The 18,826-nt window shown below is 43.9% G+C and overlaps 1 protein-coding gene across 1 annotated transcript in view; it reads right to left on the bottom strand.

Annotated features, from left to right (window-relative positions):
* Positions 1 to 18,826, bottom strand: part of LOC115150281 (dihydropyridine-sensitive L-type skeletal muscle calcium channel subunit alpha-1) — a 61,302-nt gene that overhangs the window by 19,134 nt on the left and 23,342 nt on the right. The window contains exons 7-20 of the mRNA XM_029693396.1: positions 16,499 to 16,602; positions 16,256 to 16,401; positions 16,052 to 16,133; positions 15,752 to 15,912; positions 11,258 to 11,483; positions 10,773 to 10,980; positions 9,831 to 9,951; positions 9,372 to 9,586; positions 9,081 to 9,150; positions 8,836 to 8,968; positions 7,412 to 7,541; positions 7,058 to 7,117; positions 6,256 to 6,362; positions 6,013 to 6,100 (exon numbers count right to left, since the gene is read on the bottom strand). Of these exons, the coding sequence (XP_029549256.1) occupies positions 6,013 to 6,100; positions 6,256 to 6,362; positions 7,058 to 7,117; positions 7,412 to 7,541; positions 8,836 to 8,968; positions 9,081 to 9,150; positions 9,372 to 9,586; positions 9,831 to 9,951; positions 10,773 to 10,980; positions 11,258 to 11,483; positions 15,752 to 15,912; positions 16,052 to 16,133; positions 16,256 to 16,401; positions 16,499 to 16,602 (1,851 nt within the window). The remainder of the gene's footprint in view (positions 1 to 6,012; positions 6,101 to 6,255; positions 6,363 to 7,057; positions 7,118 to 7,411; positions 7,542 to 8,835; positions 8,969 to 9,080; positions 9,151 to 9,371; positions 9,587 to 9,830; positions 9,952 to 10,772; positions 10,981 to 11,257; positions 11,484 to 15,751; positions 15,913 to 16,051; positions 16,134 to 16,255; positions 16,402 to 16,498; positions 16,603 to 18,826) is intronic.

The raw sequence follows: 18,826 nt of genomic DNA, 5'->3' as shown, positions 1-18,826 counted from the left end.
GTAGAGGAGTAGAGGTGTAGAGGAGTAGAGGTATAGAGGTATAGAGGTATAGAGGTATAGAGGAGTAGAGGTATAGAGGAGTAGAGGTATAGAGGAGTAGAGGTATAGAGGAGTAGAGGTATAGAGGAGTAGAGGAGTAGAGGTATAGAGGAGTAGAGGTATAGAGGAGTAGAGGTATAGAGGTATAGAGGAGTAGAGGAGTAGAGGTGTAGAGGAGTAGAGGTATAGAGGAGTAGAGGTATAGAGGAGTAGAGGTATAGAGGAGTAGAGGAGTAGAGGTATAGAGGAGTAGAGGTATAGAGGAGTAGAGGTATAGAGGAGTAGAGGTGAGGAGTAGAGGTATAGAGGAGTAGAGGAGTAGAGGTATAGAGGAGTAGAGGTGTAGAGGAGTAGAGGTATAGAGGAGTAGAGGTGAGGAGTAGAGGTATAGAGGAGTAGAGGAGTAGAGGAGTAGAGGTATAGAGGAGTAGAGGTATAGAGGAGTAGAGGTATAGAGGAGTAGAGGAGTAGAGGTGTAGAGGAGTAGAGGTATAGAGGTATAGAGGAGTAGAGGTATAGAGGAGTAGAGGTGTAGAGGAGTAGAGGAGTAGAGGAGTAGAGGTATAGAGAGTAGAGGTATAGAGGAGTAGAGGTATAGAGGAGTAGAGGTATAGAGGAGTAGAGGTGTAGAGGGAGTAGAGGTGTAGAGGAGTAGAGGTATAGAGGAGTAGAGGAGTAGAGGAGTAGAGGTATAGAGGAGTAGAGGTATAGAGGAGTAGAGGAGTAGAGGACTAGAGGTATAGAGGAGTAGAGGTATAGAGGAGTAGAGGTGTAGAGGAGTAGAGGTATAGAGGAGTAGAGGTATAGAGGAGTAGAGGTATAGAGGAGTAGAGGTGTAGAGGAGTAGAGGTATAGAGGAGTAGAGGTATAGAGGAGTAGAGTAGAGGTATAGAGGAGTAGAGATATAGAGGAGTAGAGGAGTAGAGGTGTAGAGGAGTAGAGGTATAGAGGAGTAGAGGAGTAGAGGAGTAGAGGTATAGAGGAGTAGAGGTATAGAGGAGTAGAGGTATAGAGGAGTAGAGGTATAGAGGAGTAGAGGTATAGAGGAGTAGAGGAGTAGAGGAGTAGAGGTGTAGAGGAGTAGAGGTATAGAGGAGTAGAGGAGTAGAGGTATAGAGGCGTAGAGGTATAGAGGAGTAGAGGAGTAGAGGTATAGAGGTATAAAGGAGTAGAGGAGTAGAGGTGTAGAGGAGTAGAGGTATAGAGGTATAGAGGTATAGAGGTATAGAGGAGTAGAGGTATAGAGGAGTAGAGGTGTAGAGGAGTAGAGTTATAGAGGAGTAGAGGTATAGAGGAGTAGAGGTATAGAGGAGTAGAGGAGTAGAGGAGTAGAGGTGTAGAGGAGTAGAGGTATAGAGGAGTAGAGGTATAGAGGAGTAGAGGAGTAGAGGTATAGAGGTATAGAGGAGTAGAGGTGTAGAGGAGTAGAGGTATAGAGGTATAGAGGTATAGAGGTATAGAGGAGTAGAGGTATAGAGGAGTAGAGGTATAGAGGAGTAGAGGTATAGAGGAGTAGAGGTATAGAGGAGTAGAGGTATAGAGGTATAGAGGAGTAGAGGTATAGAGGAGTAGAGGTATAGAGGTATAGAGGAGTAGAGGAGTAGAGGTGTAGAGGAGTAGAGGTATAGAGGAGTAGAGGTATAGAGGAGTAGAGGAGTAGAGGTATAGAGGAGTAGAGGTATAGAGGAGTAGAAGTATAGAGGTATAGAGGAGTAGAGGAGTAGAGGTGTAGAGGAGTAGAGGTATAGAGGAGTAGAGGTATAGAGGAGTAGAGGTATAGAGGAGTAGAGGAGTAGAGGTATAGAGGAGTAGAGGTATAGAGGTATAGAGGAGTAGAGGTATAGAGGAGTAGAGGTATAGAGGTATAGAGGAGTAGAGGAGTAGAGGTGTAGAGGAGTAGAGGTATAGAGGAGTAGAGGAGTAGAGGAGTAGAGGTATAGAGGAGTAGAGGTATAGAGGAGTAGAGGTATAGAGGAGTAGAGGTATAGAGGAGTAGAGGTGTAGAGGAGTAGAGGTATAGAGGAGTAGAGGTATAGAGGAGTAGATGGAGGGATAGAGAGTATAGAGGAGTAGAGGTATAGAGGGTAAGGTATGAGGAGTAGAGGTCGTAGAGGAGTAGAGGAGTAGAGTTAGAGGTAGTAGAGGTTGTAGAGGAGTAGAGGAGTATAGGAGGAGTAGAGGTATAGAGGGAGTAGAGGAGTAGAGGTATAGAGGAGTAGAGGTATAGAGGAGTAGAGGTATAGAGGAGTAGAGGAGTAGAGGTATAGAGGAGTAGAGGTATAGAGGAGTAGAGGAGTAGAGGTATAGAGGAGTAGAGGTATAGAGGAGTAGAGGTGTAGAGGAGTAGAGGTATAGAGGAGTAGAGGTATAGAGGAGTAGAGGTATAGAGGAGTAGAGGAGTAGAGGAGTAGAGGAGTAGAGGTATAGAGGAGTAGAGGTATATAGGAGTAGAGGTGTAGAGGAGTAGAGGTGTAGAGGAGTAGAGGTGTAGAGGAGTAGAGGAGTAGAGGAGTAGAGGAGTAGAGGTATAGAGGAGTAGAGGAGTAGAGGAGTAGAGGTATAGAGGAGTAGAGGAGTAGAGGAGTAGAGGTATAGAGGAGTAGAGGAGTAGAGGTGTAGAGGTATAGGAGTAGAGGTATAGAGGAGTAGAGGTATAAAGGTATAGAGGAGTAGAGGTGTAGAGGAGTAGAGGTATAGAGGAGTAGAGGTATAGAGGAGTAGAGGTATAGAGGAGTAGAGATATAGAGGAGTAGAGGTATAGAGGTATAGAGGAGTAGAGGTATAGAGGTATAGAGGAGTAGAGGTGTAGAGGTATAGAGGAGTAGAGGTGTAGAGGAGTAGAGGAGTAGAGGTATAGAGGAGTAGAGGTATAGAGGAGTAGAGGTATAGAGGAGTAGAGGAGTAGAGGTATAGAGGAGTAGAGGTATAGAGGAGTAGAGGTGTAGAGGAGTAGAGGAGTAGAGGTATAGAGGAGTAGAGGAGTAGAGGTATAGAGGAGTAGAGGTATAGAGGAGTAGAGGTATAGAGGAGTAGAGGTATAGAGGAGTAGAGGTATAGAGGAGTAGAGGTATAGAGGAGTAGTAGAGGTATAGAGGAGTAGAGGAGTAGAGTATTAGAGGAGTAGAGGTATAGAGGAGTAGTAGAGGAGTAGAGGAGTAGAGGTATAGAGGAGTAGAGGAGTAGAGGTATAGAGGAGTAGAGGTATAGAGGAGTAGAGGTATAGAGGTATAGAGGTATAGAGGAGTAGAGGTATAGAGGAGTAGAGGTATAGAGGAGTAGAGGTATAGAGGAGTAGAGGAGTAGAGGTATAGAGGAGTAGAGGAGTAGAGGAGTAGAGGTATAGAGGAGTAGAGGAGTAGAGGTATAGAGGTATAGAGGTATAGAGGAGTAGAGGAGTAGAGGTATAGAGGTATAGAGGTATAGAGGAGTAGAGGAGTAGAGGTATAGAGGAGTAGAGGTGTAGAGGAGTAGAGGTATAGAGGAGTAGAGGAGTAGAGGTATAGAGGTATAGAGGTATAGAGGAGTAGAGGAGTAGAGGTATAGAGGAGTAGAGGTGTAGAGGAGTAGAGGAGTAGAGTAGAGGAGTAGAGGTATAGAGGAGTAGAGGTATAGAGGAGTAGAGGTATAGAGGAGTAGAGGTATAGAGGAGTAGAGGTGTAGAGCAGTAGAGGTATAGAGGAGTAGAGGTATAGAGGAGTAGAGGAGTAGAGTACTAGAGGTATAGAGGAGTAGAGGAGTAGAGGAGTAGAGGTATAGAGGAGTAGAGGTGTAGAGGAGTAGAGGTGTAGAGGAGTAGAGGTATAGAGGAGTAGAGGTATAGAGGAGTAGAGGAGTAGAGGTATAGAGGAGTAGAGGTATAGAGGAGTAGAGGTATAGAGGAGTAGAGGTATAGAGGTATAGAGGAGTAGAGGTATAGAGGTATAGAGGAGTAGAGGTATAGAGGAGTAGAGGTACAGAGGAGTAGAGGTATAGAGGAGTAGAGGTATAGAGGAGTAGAGGTATAGAGGAGTAGAGGTATAGAGGAGTAGAGGTATAGAGGTATAGAGGAGTAGAGGTGTAGAGGAGTAGAGGTATAGAGGAGTAGAGGAGTAGAGGTGTAGAGGAGTAGAGGTATAGAGGAGTAGAGGTATAGAGGAGTAGAGGTATAGAGGAGTAGAGTTATAGAGGAGTAGAGGTATAGAGGAGTAGAGGTATAGAGGAGTAGAGGTATAGAGGAGTAGAGGAGTAGAGGAGTAGAGGTGTAGAGGAGTAGAGGTATAGAGGAGTAGAGTTATAGAGGAGTAGAGGTATAGAGGAGTAGAGGTATAGAGGAGTAGAGGTATAGAGGAGTAGAGTTATAGAGGAGTAGAGGTGTAGAGGAGTAGAGGTATAGAGGAGTAGAGTTATAGAGGAGTAGAGGTATAGAGGAGTAGAGGTGTAGAGGAGTAGAGTCATAGAGGAGTAGAGGTATAGAGGAGTAGAGGTATAGAGGAGTAGAGGTGTAGAGGAGTAGAGGTATAGAGGAGTAGAGGTATAGAGGAGTAGAGGTATAGAGGAGTAGAGTTATAGAGGAGTAGAGGTATAGAGGAGTAGAGATATAGAGGAGTAGAGGTGTGGAGGAGTAGAGGTGAGGAGTAGAGGTATAGAGGAGTAGAGGTATAGAGGAGTAGAGGTGTAGAGGAGTAGAGGTATAGAGGAGTAGAGGTATAGAGGAGTAGAGGTATAGAGGAGTAGAGGAGTAGAGGAGTAGAGGTATAGAGGAGTAGAGGAGTAGAGGTATAGAGGAGTAGAGGTATAGAGGAGTAGAGGTATAGAGGAGTAGAGGTATAGAGGAGTAGAGGTGTGGAGTAGTAGAGGTGAGGAGTAGAAGTGAGGAGTAGAGGTATAGAGGAGTAGAGGTATAGAGGAGTAGAGGTGTAGAGGTGTAGAGGTATAGAGGAGTAGAGGTATAGAGGTATAGAGCAGTAGAGTAGACGTGAGGAGTAGAGGAGTAGAGTTATAGAGGAGTAGAGGTATAGAGGAGTAGAGTTATAGAGGAGTAGAGGTGTGGAGGAGTAGAGGTATAGAGGAGTAGAGTTATAGAGGAATAGAGGTATAGAGGAGTAGAGGTGTAGAGGAGTAGAGGAGTAGAGGTATAGAGGTGTAGAGGAGTAGAGGTATAGAGGAGTAGAGGTGTAGAGGAGTAGAGGTATAGAGGAGTAGAGGAGTAGAGGTATAGAGGAGTAGAGTTATAGAGGAGTAGAGGTATAGAGGAGTAGAGGTGTAGAGGAGTAGAGGTATAGAGGAGTAGAGGAGTAGAGGAGTAGAGGTATAGAGGAGTAGAGGTGTAGAGGAGTAGAGGTATAGAGGAGTAGAGGTGTAGAGGAGTAGAGTTATAGAGGAGTAGAGGTATAGAGGAGTAGAGGTATAGAGGAGTAGAGGAGTAGAGGAGTAGAGGTATAGAGGTATAGAGGAGTAGAGGTTTAGAGGAGTAGAGGTATAGAGGAGTAGAGTTATAGAGGAGTAGAGGTATAGAGGAGTAGAGGTGTAGAGGAGTAGAGGAGTAGAGGAGTAGAGGTATAGAGGAGTAGAGGTATAGAGGTATAGAGGAGTAGAGGTATAGAGGAGTAGAGGAGTAGAGGTGTAGAGGAGTAGAGGAGTAGAGGAGTAGAGGTATAGAGGAGTAGAGGTATAGAGGAGTAGAGGTATAGAGGAGTAGAGGAGTAGAGGAGTAGAGTAGAGGTATAGAGGAGTAGAGTAGAGGTGAGGAGTAGAGTAGAGGTGAGGAGTAGAGGTATAGAGGAGTAGAGGTATAGAGTTATAGAGGAGTAGAGGTATAGAGGAGTAGAGTAGGGGGACAGGGGAGTAGAGTAGAGGTATAGAGGAGTAGAGTAGAGGTATAGAGGAGTAGAGGTGTGGAGGAGTATAGTAGAGGTATAGAGGAGTAGAGGTATAGAGGTATAGAGGAGTAGAGTAGGGGGACAGGGGACAGGGGAAGAGCACTGGTAAGCTCACCTTGAGGCCCTCAGCCCTGTTGATGGCCCTTAGGGGCCTCAGCACCCTTAACACCCTGAGGATCTTCACCACAGAGATAGCACTGGACCTAGATAGGGAGGGCACAACATTGGCTTGTCTATAATCTGTATTTCTACCTGGAGAAAGACACACACACTCATAACTGAATGCTATATCGAGCACTGTAGATTCAGTTGTGACACAGCAGTGCAATGACATTTTACATTCCCAGGGACTACTTACTCCATGAGCATGGAGAGGAGGGATACGGTGACAACTATCAGATCCAGAATATTAAAGGAGTTCCGGCAGAAGGAGCCAGGGTGCATTATGGCTCCATATACGGTCATCTAGGGGAGAGGAGCATGGATACTGACATGATGAGATTGGTTGACACATAAACCCTCTCAAAGCAACAAACCATGAACCTACATGAACCACAGCTACTCATGTGAAAACGTATACTGTAGAACTCTGCTGCAGTGCATGATAACAAATAAATAAAGTGCTGCAAAAGTGGATGTAACATATTGTCAAGAGAGTTTGTCACATTAACAATTTAAGTGTGTAGCCCTGTCCCGGGGTCAATGACCAAAAGCACCCTCTTTGGCCTCATGGGTGGAATGTTATTCATATTTTTCATAATTTCATAATTAATAAAGATGTATTTCTTTTTTACGATGAAAATCCGGTGTTTGTATGCCAAACAGTTTGGTCTATGTATATAACGTATAATATTGGGATGCAAACTCAACATTGAATACATTTAAACTGTTTATCTGACATGGTACAGGTGTCTTCTCTCTTTAAAGCCCATAACCATGTGTATGAGGTGTATATTTTTGTTTCAGTAGATTTGTTTAAGACTACCAAGAAACACTCTGTGTGAGCCTGATTTAACCCACTGCAGTGAAAGGTTAACCCATTAATGTACCCGGTAATGTAAATGTACTTTTTCATGTAAGACATGATCCATTTAGAAAAGTGATTTTTTCCAACCAGTACAACTATACTAGTAGTGGAAAAGACAGCAGTGCCCGGTTACCTTGAGGACAACTTCCACGGTGAATACTGAGGTGAAGACGACGTCAGCGGAGGCCAGCACCTACACAAGAGAGACAGGGCAACATCATTTCAGAGCAGTATCAGTGCACCAGAGTTCTTCAGCAGAATCTCTAGTGTAGACCTCCTTATAGTCTAGGTAAGGCAGTCTGTGTACACTAAGACAGTGATGCTTTATTAACTTTGCTCATACAGTACAGAGCAATAAAGTAGAGAAACCCCTTTGTGTCAGTTATGTTGTCAAAAGTATATCCCTTTCTGCTTTCTTTACTGAAAAAAAGTGATTTTCCCTTTGAGATAAGGGGGTGAATGATACAGCAGGCATATCTGTGGGCACCTGGTTCCTGAAGGACATGGGGTCGATGGGGTCCTCAGCGGCTAGGGAGATGCTGCTGAGGAGGATGAAGAGGAGGATGGTGTTGGTGAAGGTGGTGGCGTTGATGATGCGGTGGCACAGCTTACGAAACCTGGAGGGGGACACAGTTTACATCACAGGCTGCAGACTTCTATACAGAGTGACTGATAGTCAAGGTAGGAGGCTAAAATAACCACATAATACCAACATCATAATCCATTCATCATCATCATCACCATCATCAACATAATCATCACCAACATAATAATCATCACCATCATCATAACCATCAACACCATCATAATCATCATCACCATCATCAACATAATCATCACCACCATCATAATCATTAACACCATCATAATCATCATCACCACCATCATCATCACCATAATAATCATTAACACCATCATAATCGTCATCACCACCATCATCACCACCATCATAATCATTAACACCATCATAATCATCATCACCACCATCATCATCACCATAATAATCATTAACACCATCATAATCATCATCACCACCATCATAATCATCACCATCATCATCATCATCATCACCATAATAATCATTAACACCATCATAATCATCATCACCATCATCATCATCACCAACATCATAATCATTAACACCATCATAATCATCATCACCACCACCATCATCACCACCATGATCATCACCATAATAATCATTAACACCATCATAATCATCATCACCATCACCATCATCACCACCATCAGCATCACCATAATAATCATTAACACCATCATAATCATCATCACCAACATAATCATCATCACCATCACCAACATAATCATCATCACCATCATCATCAACATAAACATCACCATCATAATCATCATCACCATCATCATCATCATCATCATCACCAACATAATCATCATAATCATCATCACCAACATAATCATCATCACCATCATAATCATCATCACCATCATCATCAACACCATCGTAATCATCCTCACCATCATCAACATAATCATCACCATCATCATCACCATTATAATCATCACCGTCATCATAATCATCATCACCATCATCAACATAATCATCACCATCATAATCATAATCATCATCAACATAATCATCACCATCATCATCACCATCATAATCATCATCACCATCATCATAATCATCACCACCATCATCATAATCATCATCACCATCATCATAATCATCATCACCATCATAATCATCATCCCCATCATCATAATCATAATCATCATCATCATCATCACCATCATAATCATCATCATCATCATAATCATCAACACCATCATAATCATCATCACCATTATCAACATAATCATCACCATCATAATCATCATCACCTTCATCCCCATAATCATCGTCACCATTATAATCATCATGATCATTACTTGTTCTCAGGGCTGAAGATGTAGAATGAGCTGGCCTCTGGAATCGGTACCACCTCCTCCTTCAGCTGCAGGTCTGCCATTGGTCGGGGCCTAGGGGTATCAGGGATATCAGGCTCTTCCTCCTCATCATCGCCTGGACGACAGAAAGAACAGAAGAACGTGACATGTTCTAAATTCTGAATTCTGTTAGATCCAGATTCCATTGCATGAATGTGCCCAGAGGTGTGTGAGATAATGAGATATACCAGGGAAGTCAGCAGGGGGGAAGGGGTCCTTGATCTCATTCACGTTGGACTCAAACTCGTCTACTTTCAGCTGTGACATAAACAACATTTTTTTTAGAGGGAGCATGGGTTGTTATCCCCCTGGCTACACTGATGTCCACCGTGGAGTAGGTCTGTCTGTGGACAATAGTTGACAGAGTGAAATATCTGGGCCTGTATTCATAGAGCATCTCAGAGTAGGAGTGCTGATCTAGGATCAGGTTCTCTATGTCCTTATAATAATCATTCTATTATAATCTTATGGGCCCTGACCTTGGCTGTAGTAGGGATGCCCTCTATTTTAGCCCTCTCTGCTGCCAACTTCTTGGCCAGGAGTGCCTTCTCCTCTGTTGCCTTGTCAGGCATGTTAGCCCTGAGCAGCTTCTTGCGTTTCTTCTCCTCAGACTTCTCCTTCTGGGCCATGGTCAGACTCTCGGCCTCTGCCAGGTTGTCCACGGCGATGGCCAGGAACACATTCAGCAGGATGTCTGAGGGCTAAGGGTCAAAGGTAATTACGGTAGGCAATGTAAGAGAGACACTTATTTACCCAAGGACAGTAGGTCAGTCTGATTTCTGTCTGATAGAGGGGTTGGACTGAGTTTGGTTGGTTTTAGTTTAGACTAGCAATTCATGTGTGCAGACTCAACACAGACACACACACACACACACACACACACACACACACACACACACACACACACACACACACACACACACACACACAGAGGATACAGTTTCCGCAGACAAAGAGGATGATGAAGTATATGCTGACGAGGATCCCGGGCATTGTGGGACCGCCATGCGCCATGATGCCGTCATACATCACAGCGTTCCAGTCCTCCCCCGTCAGGATCTATCAGAGAGACAGAGTGAGAGAGAGAGAGACAGAGAGACAGAGAGAGAGAGAGAGAGAGAGAGAGAGAGAGAGAGAGAGAGAGAGAGAGACAGAGAGAGAGAGAGAGAGAGAGAGACAGAGAGACAGAGAGAGAGAGAGAGAGAGAGAGAGAGAGAGAGAGGGAAATTATTAGCCTTTTCCAGAGGGAATCAAACAAAAAGCAAGCACTAATGTCCAACATTTACATATCATACAGCTTCATATGCGCCTCCAGATGGTCATATCATACAGCTTCATATGCGCCTCCAGATGGTCATATCATACAGCTTCATATGCGCCTCCAGATGGTCATATCATACAGCTTCATATGCGCCTCCAGATGGTCATATCATACAGCTTCATATGCGCCTCCAGATGGTCATATCATACAGCTCCATATGCGCCTCCAGATGGTCATATCATACAGCTTCATATGCGCCTCCAGATGGTCATATCATACAGCTTCATATGCGCCTCCAGATGGTCATATCATACAGCTTCATATGCGCTTCCAGATGGTCATATCATACAGCTTCATATGCGCTTCCAGATGGTCATATCATACAGCTTCATATGCGCCTCCAGATGGTCATATCATACAGCTTCATATGCGCCTCCAGATGGTCATATCATACAGCTTCATATGCGCCTCCAGATGGTCATATCATACAGCTTTATATGCGCCTCCAGATGGTCATATCATACAGCTTCATTTGCGCCTCCAGATGGTCATATCATCATTCCCACATTTAGTGTGGTAATTGTGTTATAATGATGATTGTATGTGCATTCCTCCCTACCTGGAAGACACTGATGAGGGCCTGGGGGAAGCTGTCGAAGGTGCTGCGGGGTTTGGGCTGATTGGGGAAGTTGAATTTTCCCCCAAACACCTGCATGCCCAGCAGAGAGAAGATGACGATGAAGAGGAAGAGGAGGAGGAGCAGGCAGGCAATGGACTTTGTGGAGTTTAGCAGGGATACCACCAGGTTACTGAGAGATGTCCAGTACCTGACACACACACACACACACACACACACACAGAGAGAGAGAGAGAGAGAGAGAGCGAGAGAGAGAGAGAGAGAGAGAGAGAGAGAGGAGGAGGGGAGTGTTACCTACTTCCTGAATAGCTATTGCCCTCTGGGGGATGAGGATGTAAGACACAATCAATCAACATATCAATAAATTAAGAGGACCAATCTGGAGAGCCATGGTGTGTGCAGGCTTTTGGTCCAGTCCATCACTAACACACCTGAAAGCCTAATGCAGCCTATTGTAAAAGTCTTACTTGGTGACTTTGAGCAGCCTTAGCAGTCGTATGCAGCGCAGCACGGAGATGCCCATGACGGTCATGACGTCCATGCGGACCAGGATGAGTTCCAGAATCCCGGTGGAGACCACGAAGCAGTCGAAGCGGTTGAACAGAGACATGAAGTATTGCTGGAGGCCCAGAGCGTACATCTTTATAAACATCTCAATGGCAAACAGAGACAGCAGAACCTTGTTGGCAATATCTGGGAGGGGGGAGAGAGAAGGAGAGGCAGGGAGAGAGAAGGAGAGACAGGGAGGGAGAAGGAGAGGCAGGGAGAGAGAAGGAGAGACAGGGAGGGAGAAGGAGAGGCATGGAGAGAGAAAAAGAGGCAGGGAGAGAGAGAGAGAGAGAGAGCGAGAGAGAGAGAGAGAGAGAGAGAATGAGATAAAGAGAGAGAATTTCTGAATGTGTTAGCCATGTCAGAGACAACCACACACGTTAGATGCTGTGTATATGAAACCGACTTCAGTGTGATGCTAGCCTCGGCTTCCAGGCCTCGCTTACGTTGTTCTCCAGAGGGAAGTTGATAATGGAATAGTAGGTATGAGTGGAGCGCTATTGCCAGTTGCTGCTGGCTGATTGGCTGTGAGTAGATGTAGATTTTTCACAAATAATATATAATTTTGTTGAAATGACACTACCCCACGTGGGCACAAGTGAAAATGATTGGCTTTCGGTTTGGAATCTCCGCCTCTGTTTGAAGGTGGTTATTCCAATTGTGGGGAGGGGCAAACGGCTTGAATACACTCCACCTTCTGTTAGCCTTTTTCCACAGGCTTTCATACCGAAGGTGAGGCTTCTCATTGAAGCTCAACCATAAGATGACGCCGGAGAAGAAGGCAAACGTTTTACGTGCCCCCAACCGAGTGATTTGCGTGAAGAGGCGGAGAAAAAGGGGCCGGAGAGCAGACTGCCTTCTGAGAATTTGCAGGCGATCGAATAAACCCCCACTTCCTTCCATTCTGCTAGCAAACATGCAATCTTTGGACAATAAAAAAGATGACCTATGCGGAAGATTAAACTACCAACGGGAAATTCAAAACTGTAACATCTTATGCTTCACAGAGTCGTGGCTGAACGACGACATTATCAACATACAGCTGGCTGGTTATACGCTGTATTGGCAGGATAGATCAGCGGCTTCTGGTAAGACAAGGGGCGGTGGACTATGTATTTTTGTAAATAACAGCTGGTGCACGATATCTAAGGAAGTCTCGAGATTTTGCTCGCCTGAGGTAGAGTATCTCATGATAAACTGTAGACACGACCACACTGTATTTTTCGTAGCTGTTTACATACCACCACAGTCAGAGGCTGGCACTAAGACAGCATTGAATGAACTGTATTCCGCCATAAGCAAGCAAGAAAATGCTCACCCAGAGGCAACGCTCCTAGTAGCCGGGGACTTTAATGCAGGGAAACTTAAATCCATTTCACCAAATTTATATCAGCATGTTAAATGTGCAACCAGAGGAAAAAAACTCCACACACAGAGATCCATACAAAGCTCTCCCACGCCCTCCATTTGGCAAATCTGACCATAAATCTATCCTCCTGATTCCTGCTTACAAGCAAAAATTAAAGCAGGTAGCACCAGTGATTAGATCAATAAAAAAGTGGTCAGATGAAGCAGATGCTAAACTACAGGACTGTTTTGCTAGCACAGACTGGAATATGTTCTGGGATTCCTTTGATGGCATTGAGGAGTACACCACATCAGTCATTGGCTTCATCAATAAGTGCATCGATGACGTCGTCCCCACAGTGACTGTACGTACATACCCCAACCAGAAGCTATGGATTACAGGCAACATCCGCACTGAGCTAAAGGAAGAGCTGCCACCTTTAAGGAGCGGGACTCTAACCCGGAAGCTTATAAGAAATCCCGCTATGCCCTCCAACGAATCATCAAACAGGCAAAGCATCAATACTGGACTAAGATCGAATCATACTACACCGGCTCTGACGCTCGTCGGATGTGGCAGGGCTTGCAAACCATTACAGACTACAAAGAGAAGCACAGCCGAGAGCTGCCCAGTGACACAAGCATACCAGAGGAGCTAAACTACTTCTATGCTCGCTTCAAGGCAAATAACACAAACATGCATGAGAGCACCAGCTGTTCTGGAAGACTGTGTGATCACACTCTCCGCAGCTGATGTGAGAAGACCTTTAAATAAGTTAACATTCTCAAGGCCGCAAGGCCAGACGGATTACCAGGACGTGTATTCCGAGCATGCACTGACCAACTGGCAAGTGTCTTCACTGACATTTTCAACCTCTCCCTGTCCGAGTCTATAATACCAACATGTTTTAAGCAGACTACCATAGTGCCTGTGCCCAAGAACATTAAGGTTACCTGCCTAAATGACTACCAACCCGTAGCACTCACATCTGTAGCCATGAAGTGCTTCGAAAGGTTGGTCATGGCTCACATCAACACCATTATCCCAGAAACCCTAGACCCACTCCAATTCGCATACTGCCTCAACAGATCCACAGATGTTGCAATCTCTATTGCACTCCACACTGCCCTTTCCCACCTGGACAAAAGGAACACCTATGTGAGAATGCTATTCATTGACTACAGGTCAGCGTTCAACACCATAGTGCCCTCAAAGCTCATCAATAAGCTAAGGACCCAGGGACTAAACACCTCCCTCTGCAACTGGATCCTGGATTTCCTGACAGGCCGCCCCCAGGTAGTAATTGTAGGTAACAACACATCTGCTACGCTGATCCTCAACACAGGGGCCCCTCAGGGGTGCGTGCTCAGTCACCTCCTGTACCCCCTTTTCACTCATGACTGCACGGCCAGGCACGACTCCATTAAGTTTGCCGATGACACAACAGTGGTAGGCCTGATCACCGACAATGACGAGGCAGCCTATAGGGAGGAGGTCAGAGACCTGGCCGTGTGGTGCCAGGACAACAACCTCTCCCTCAACATGATCAAGACAAAGGAGATGATTGTGGACTACAGGAAAAAGAGGACCGAGCACGCCCCCATTCTCATCGACGGGGCTGCAGTGGAGCAGGTTGAGAGCTTCAAGTTCCTTGGTGTCCACATCAGCAACAAACTAACATAGTCCAAGCACACCAAGACAGTCGTGAAGAGGGCACGACAAAACCTATTCCCCCTCAGGAGACTGAAAAGATTTGGCATGGGTCTTCAGATCCTCAAAAGGTTCTACAGCTGCATCATCGCGAGCATCCTGATGGGTTGCATCACTACCTGGTATGGCAACTGTTCGGCCTCCGACCGCAAGGCACTACAGAGGGTAGTGCGAACGGCCCAGTACATCACTGGGGCCAAGCTTCCTGCCATCAAGGACCTCTATACCAGGCGGTGTCAGAGGAAGGCCCCCCCCTTTTACACCGCTGCTACTCTCTGTTGTTATCATCTATGCATAGTCACTTTAATAACTCTACCTACATGTACATACTACCTCAACTAACCGGTGCCCCCGCACATTGACTCTGTACCGGTACCCCCCCTGTAAATAGTCTCGCTATTGTTATTTTACTGCTGCTCTTTAATTACTTGTTACTTTTATTTCTTATTCTTATCCGTATTTTTTTAAACTGCATTGTTGGTTAAGGGCTTGTAAGTAAGCATTTCACTGTAAGGTCTACATCTGTTGTATTTGGCGCATGTGAATAATAAAATGTGATTTGACTTGATTTGGTGAGGCTAATGTGATGCTAACAGTATAGCTTCCTCCAATGTCCCTGTCCCGTACCAGGCTTGAACTAGTGACACTTCTAACCGCAAACACACATGACTGCCTTCCTTGACAACATACCAACCAATTGAGCTATAGAAAATGGTCCAATTCGCTAGCTACATTGGCGACATTTTAAGCTAGTTGTAGAGTGAGCTTACAACACACTCTTAACTCAGTTCAATGTATATCAGTTTATTCAATAGACATTTACAGACGCTCTTATCCAGAGCAACTTACAGTAGTGAATGCATACATTTCATAAAACATTTTCTCTGTACTGGTCCCCCGTGGGAATCAAACCCACAACCCTGGCATTGCAAACACCATGCTCTACCAACTGAGCCACACGGGACATACTGTCGATATGTGTAGATAGTGACCTTGCCACTCGTGAGTTTATTCTATAGATATGTGTAGATGTAGATATGTGTAGACACACTATAGATTTGTGTGGGGCGGCAGGTAGCCTAGTGTTTAGAGCATTGGACTAGTAACCAAAAGGTTGCAAGATTGAATCCCTGAGCTGACAAGGTAAAAATCTGTTGTTCTGCCCCTGAACCCACTATTCCTAGGCTGTCATTGTAAATAAGAATTTGTTCTTAACTGACTTGCATAGTTAAATAAACGTAAAATAAAAAAATGTGTGTAGATATGCTATAGATATGCTAAAAATCTTCTATAGCTGCTATATATATGCTGTAGATATGTGTGTAGATGTGTATAGATATGTGTAGATACTGACCTTGCCACTCAGTGAGTTGCTGGGACTGCTTGTGGTGTTCTGTAGCGATGGCCAGCGTGTTCAGAAACACCAGAAAGATCACCCACCAGTAGAACATAGGGGACTTCACATACACAAGACACTTACGCCGGAAGAAAATGTTCCATTTACGAGCAAGCTTGCTGAACAGTGAGAGATGAGGGAGAGGAGGAGATGAAGAGATGTCATGTTAGGAGATGTGTCAGACTCATGAGGTCTGTTTTCCTTTCATCAAGACATCTGAGTGTTATCCCAGTCAGAGGCAGGTGTTGGTGTACTTACTAGTAGTACATAATTTTTTGCATGGTGTCCATGTCCTTTAGACTCCCTGCCTCAGATTCTCCATCTTCCAGGGGTAGCAGGCCTGGGGACAAGAGACACTGATGTCACTGCATGGTGTTTGATAAGGGCTGACTCATATTGTACACTTTTATTCTATTCTAATTGATCCTGTTGTTGGTGACAGGGTTAGGAAGCCATAAGTACCCTGTCCCTCCCCATCGGCGTCCATGACTTCGGCCTGTGTGATCCACTCCATGTAGCCCTTCACATCCTCATCCAGCTGCTGGGTCTCCCTCATCTCTGTGTACTCTCCACGCGCCTTGCCCTTCTCTCGCTCCTTAGTGAATTCACTGACGGAGGTAAAAGAGAGATGGAGAACATATAAAAATGAGAGAAATGGAGGAGAAAGAGAGACAGACCAGGTGATGTGTGTGTGTCTCCACTTACCCACTGAGCACGCCCAGGACCAGGTTGAGCACAAAGAAGGAGCCAACCAAGATGAGAGTCAGAAAATACATCCATGGCCACTCCATACCAATAGCATCATTCACCTTGGAGACAGAGATAGAGAGATGGGAGAGAGAGAGAGAGAGAGAGAGAGAGAGAGATAGATGGAGAGAGAGAGAAAAGCAAAGAAAACATTATAAGCAAAAAACATTTTGATGTTTTAGATTGTTTTAAATTATTGTTTTAAATGTAAAACAATCTAAGACAAATGTCAAATGAAAAACATAAGCAGCAAAACAACCCAGAGCTACGGTAGGAATAGGTTGAAACGCTGAAACAGTATAAACATACACTGAAATGTAAGAAATGGAATTATAAAAGCAAGACTTGTTGAAATTGAAAACGCAATTGAACAACATCAGTTGTGGGACATGTGGAACAATTTAAGCACAACAAAGCCACAAGAATTAGCCATACAAGATGTAGGAATTTGGAAAACTTATTTTGATAATCTATACAAAAACATCCCACAAAAAGAGTTAGATTAGACATTTAATTAGAAATGTAAGTAAAGTTTAACATCCTTGAATCAGTCATTAAAAACAAACAAAATCCATTAGATTACCCAATAACCCAACAATAACTAAATGAAACGCTCAAATCTATAAAACCAAAGGCCTGTTGTCTAGATAACATCAGAAATTAAATACTTAAAAACAGCATATGTGAGTTGCAAAATGCTGTGCTTAAATTGTTCAACATGGTACTAACTTCTGGCTGCTTTCCTGATGTCTGGAACCAGGGGCTCATCTCCCCTATCCACAAAAGTGGAGACAAATCAGACCTCGATAATTACAGGGGAATTTGCATGAACAGCAACTTGGGAAAGCATTTTGGAGTCAAGAATTAAAACCTTTCTTCAAGAAAAAATGTAATAAGTAAATGTCAAATTGACTTTCTCCCCAACCATCGCACTACTTTCCATATATACACCTTACACACACTAATTAATAAACACGTCCACCGAAAAAAAGAGGGCAAAATCTTTGCTTGCTTTATTGATTTTAAAAAAGCATTCGATTCCATTTGGCACGAAGGTCTATTCTTCAAAATTCTCCAAAGTGGGCTTGGTGGTAAGGTGTATGACTTAATAAAATGTATGTACACAGAAAACAAGTGTGCCATAAAACTCCAAAACCAAAGAACATTATTATTTTCGCAATGTCGAGGTGTGAGACAAGGCTGCAGTTTGAATCCAAACCTTTTCAACATTTATATCAATTAATTAGCAGACATGTTGTACCATTCTGCAGCCCCAGGAATCACACTATTTGACACAGAGGTAAAATATCTGCTATATGCTGATGATTTGGTTCATCTTTCACCAACCAAAGAAGGCCTTCAACAGAACCTTAATATATCAGAGCAATATTGCCATAATTGTACACTGGCAGTAAATAAAAAAAATATACTCACCTTGGACAACACCATAATTGAGCACACTAAAAATGAGTCATACTTTGGTCTGACCATATCTGCATCTGGAAACTTTAATATGGCAGTGAATGCACTCAAAGAAAAAGCCTGCAGAGCAACGTACGCAATAAAAATTAAATTATGCAAAATCAACATCCCAATTAGAATTTGGACCAAAATATTTGACAGCGGAATCTTACCAACAGCTCTTTACAGAAGTGAAGTTTGGGGGCCACTCAATGAACTGGACTTTAAAATGTGGGACAAACATCCAATTGAAGCCCTACATGCAGAATTCTGTCTGAAAAGTCCAGAGAAATACACCAACTAAAGCAGGTTGTTCAGAATTGGGCCGCTTTCCAGTGGTAATGAAAATACAGAAATTTTGGCCACAACTAAATTTAAGTCCAAATTCAAGTCTCCAATTTAAAGCACTTCAAACCCTAGAGCTGAACCCAGAAACGAGCCCTCTCAGTCAGCTGGTGTTGGACCTAACCAACCAAGCTGACACCAGCACTGCTTACATTTTTTTTTTTAAATAAACAAAATCATGAACCAGTCAAAGGACTCATATTTACAACATTGGAAAAACAAAACAAAATCCCAAAGCCGACTAAATTGTTATCTGGCCCTAAACAGAGAATATGAATTGGCTGATTATCTCTACTCTGTCAGAGATACGAAGCAGAGACAGATCCTTACCAAGTACAGGCTGAGTGACATTTATTTTATTATTATTTAACCTTTATTTAGCTAGGCAAGTCAGTTAAGAACAAAGTGTTATTTACAATGACGGCATACACCAATTGGTATAGAAACTGGCAGACATAAAAAGACATGCCTACCCAAAGA

This window comes from Salmo trutta, chromosome 16 (assembly GCF_901001165.1).
Source record: "Salmo trutta chromosome 16, fSalTru1.1, whole genome shotgun sequence".
NCBI lineage: Eukaryota > Metazoa > Chordata > Actinopteri > Salmoniformes > Salmonidae > Salmo > Salmo trutta.
This window is presented reverse-complemented; position numbering and strand designations above follow the sequence as displayed.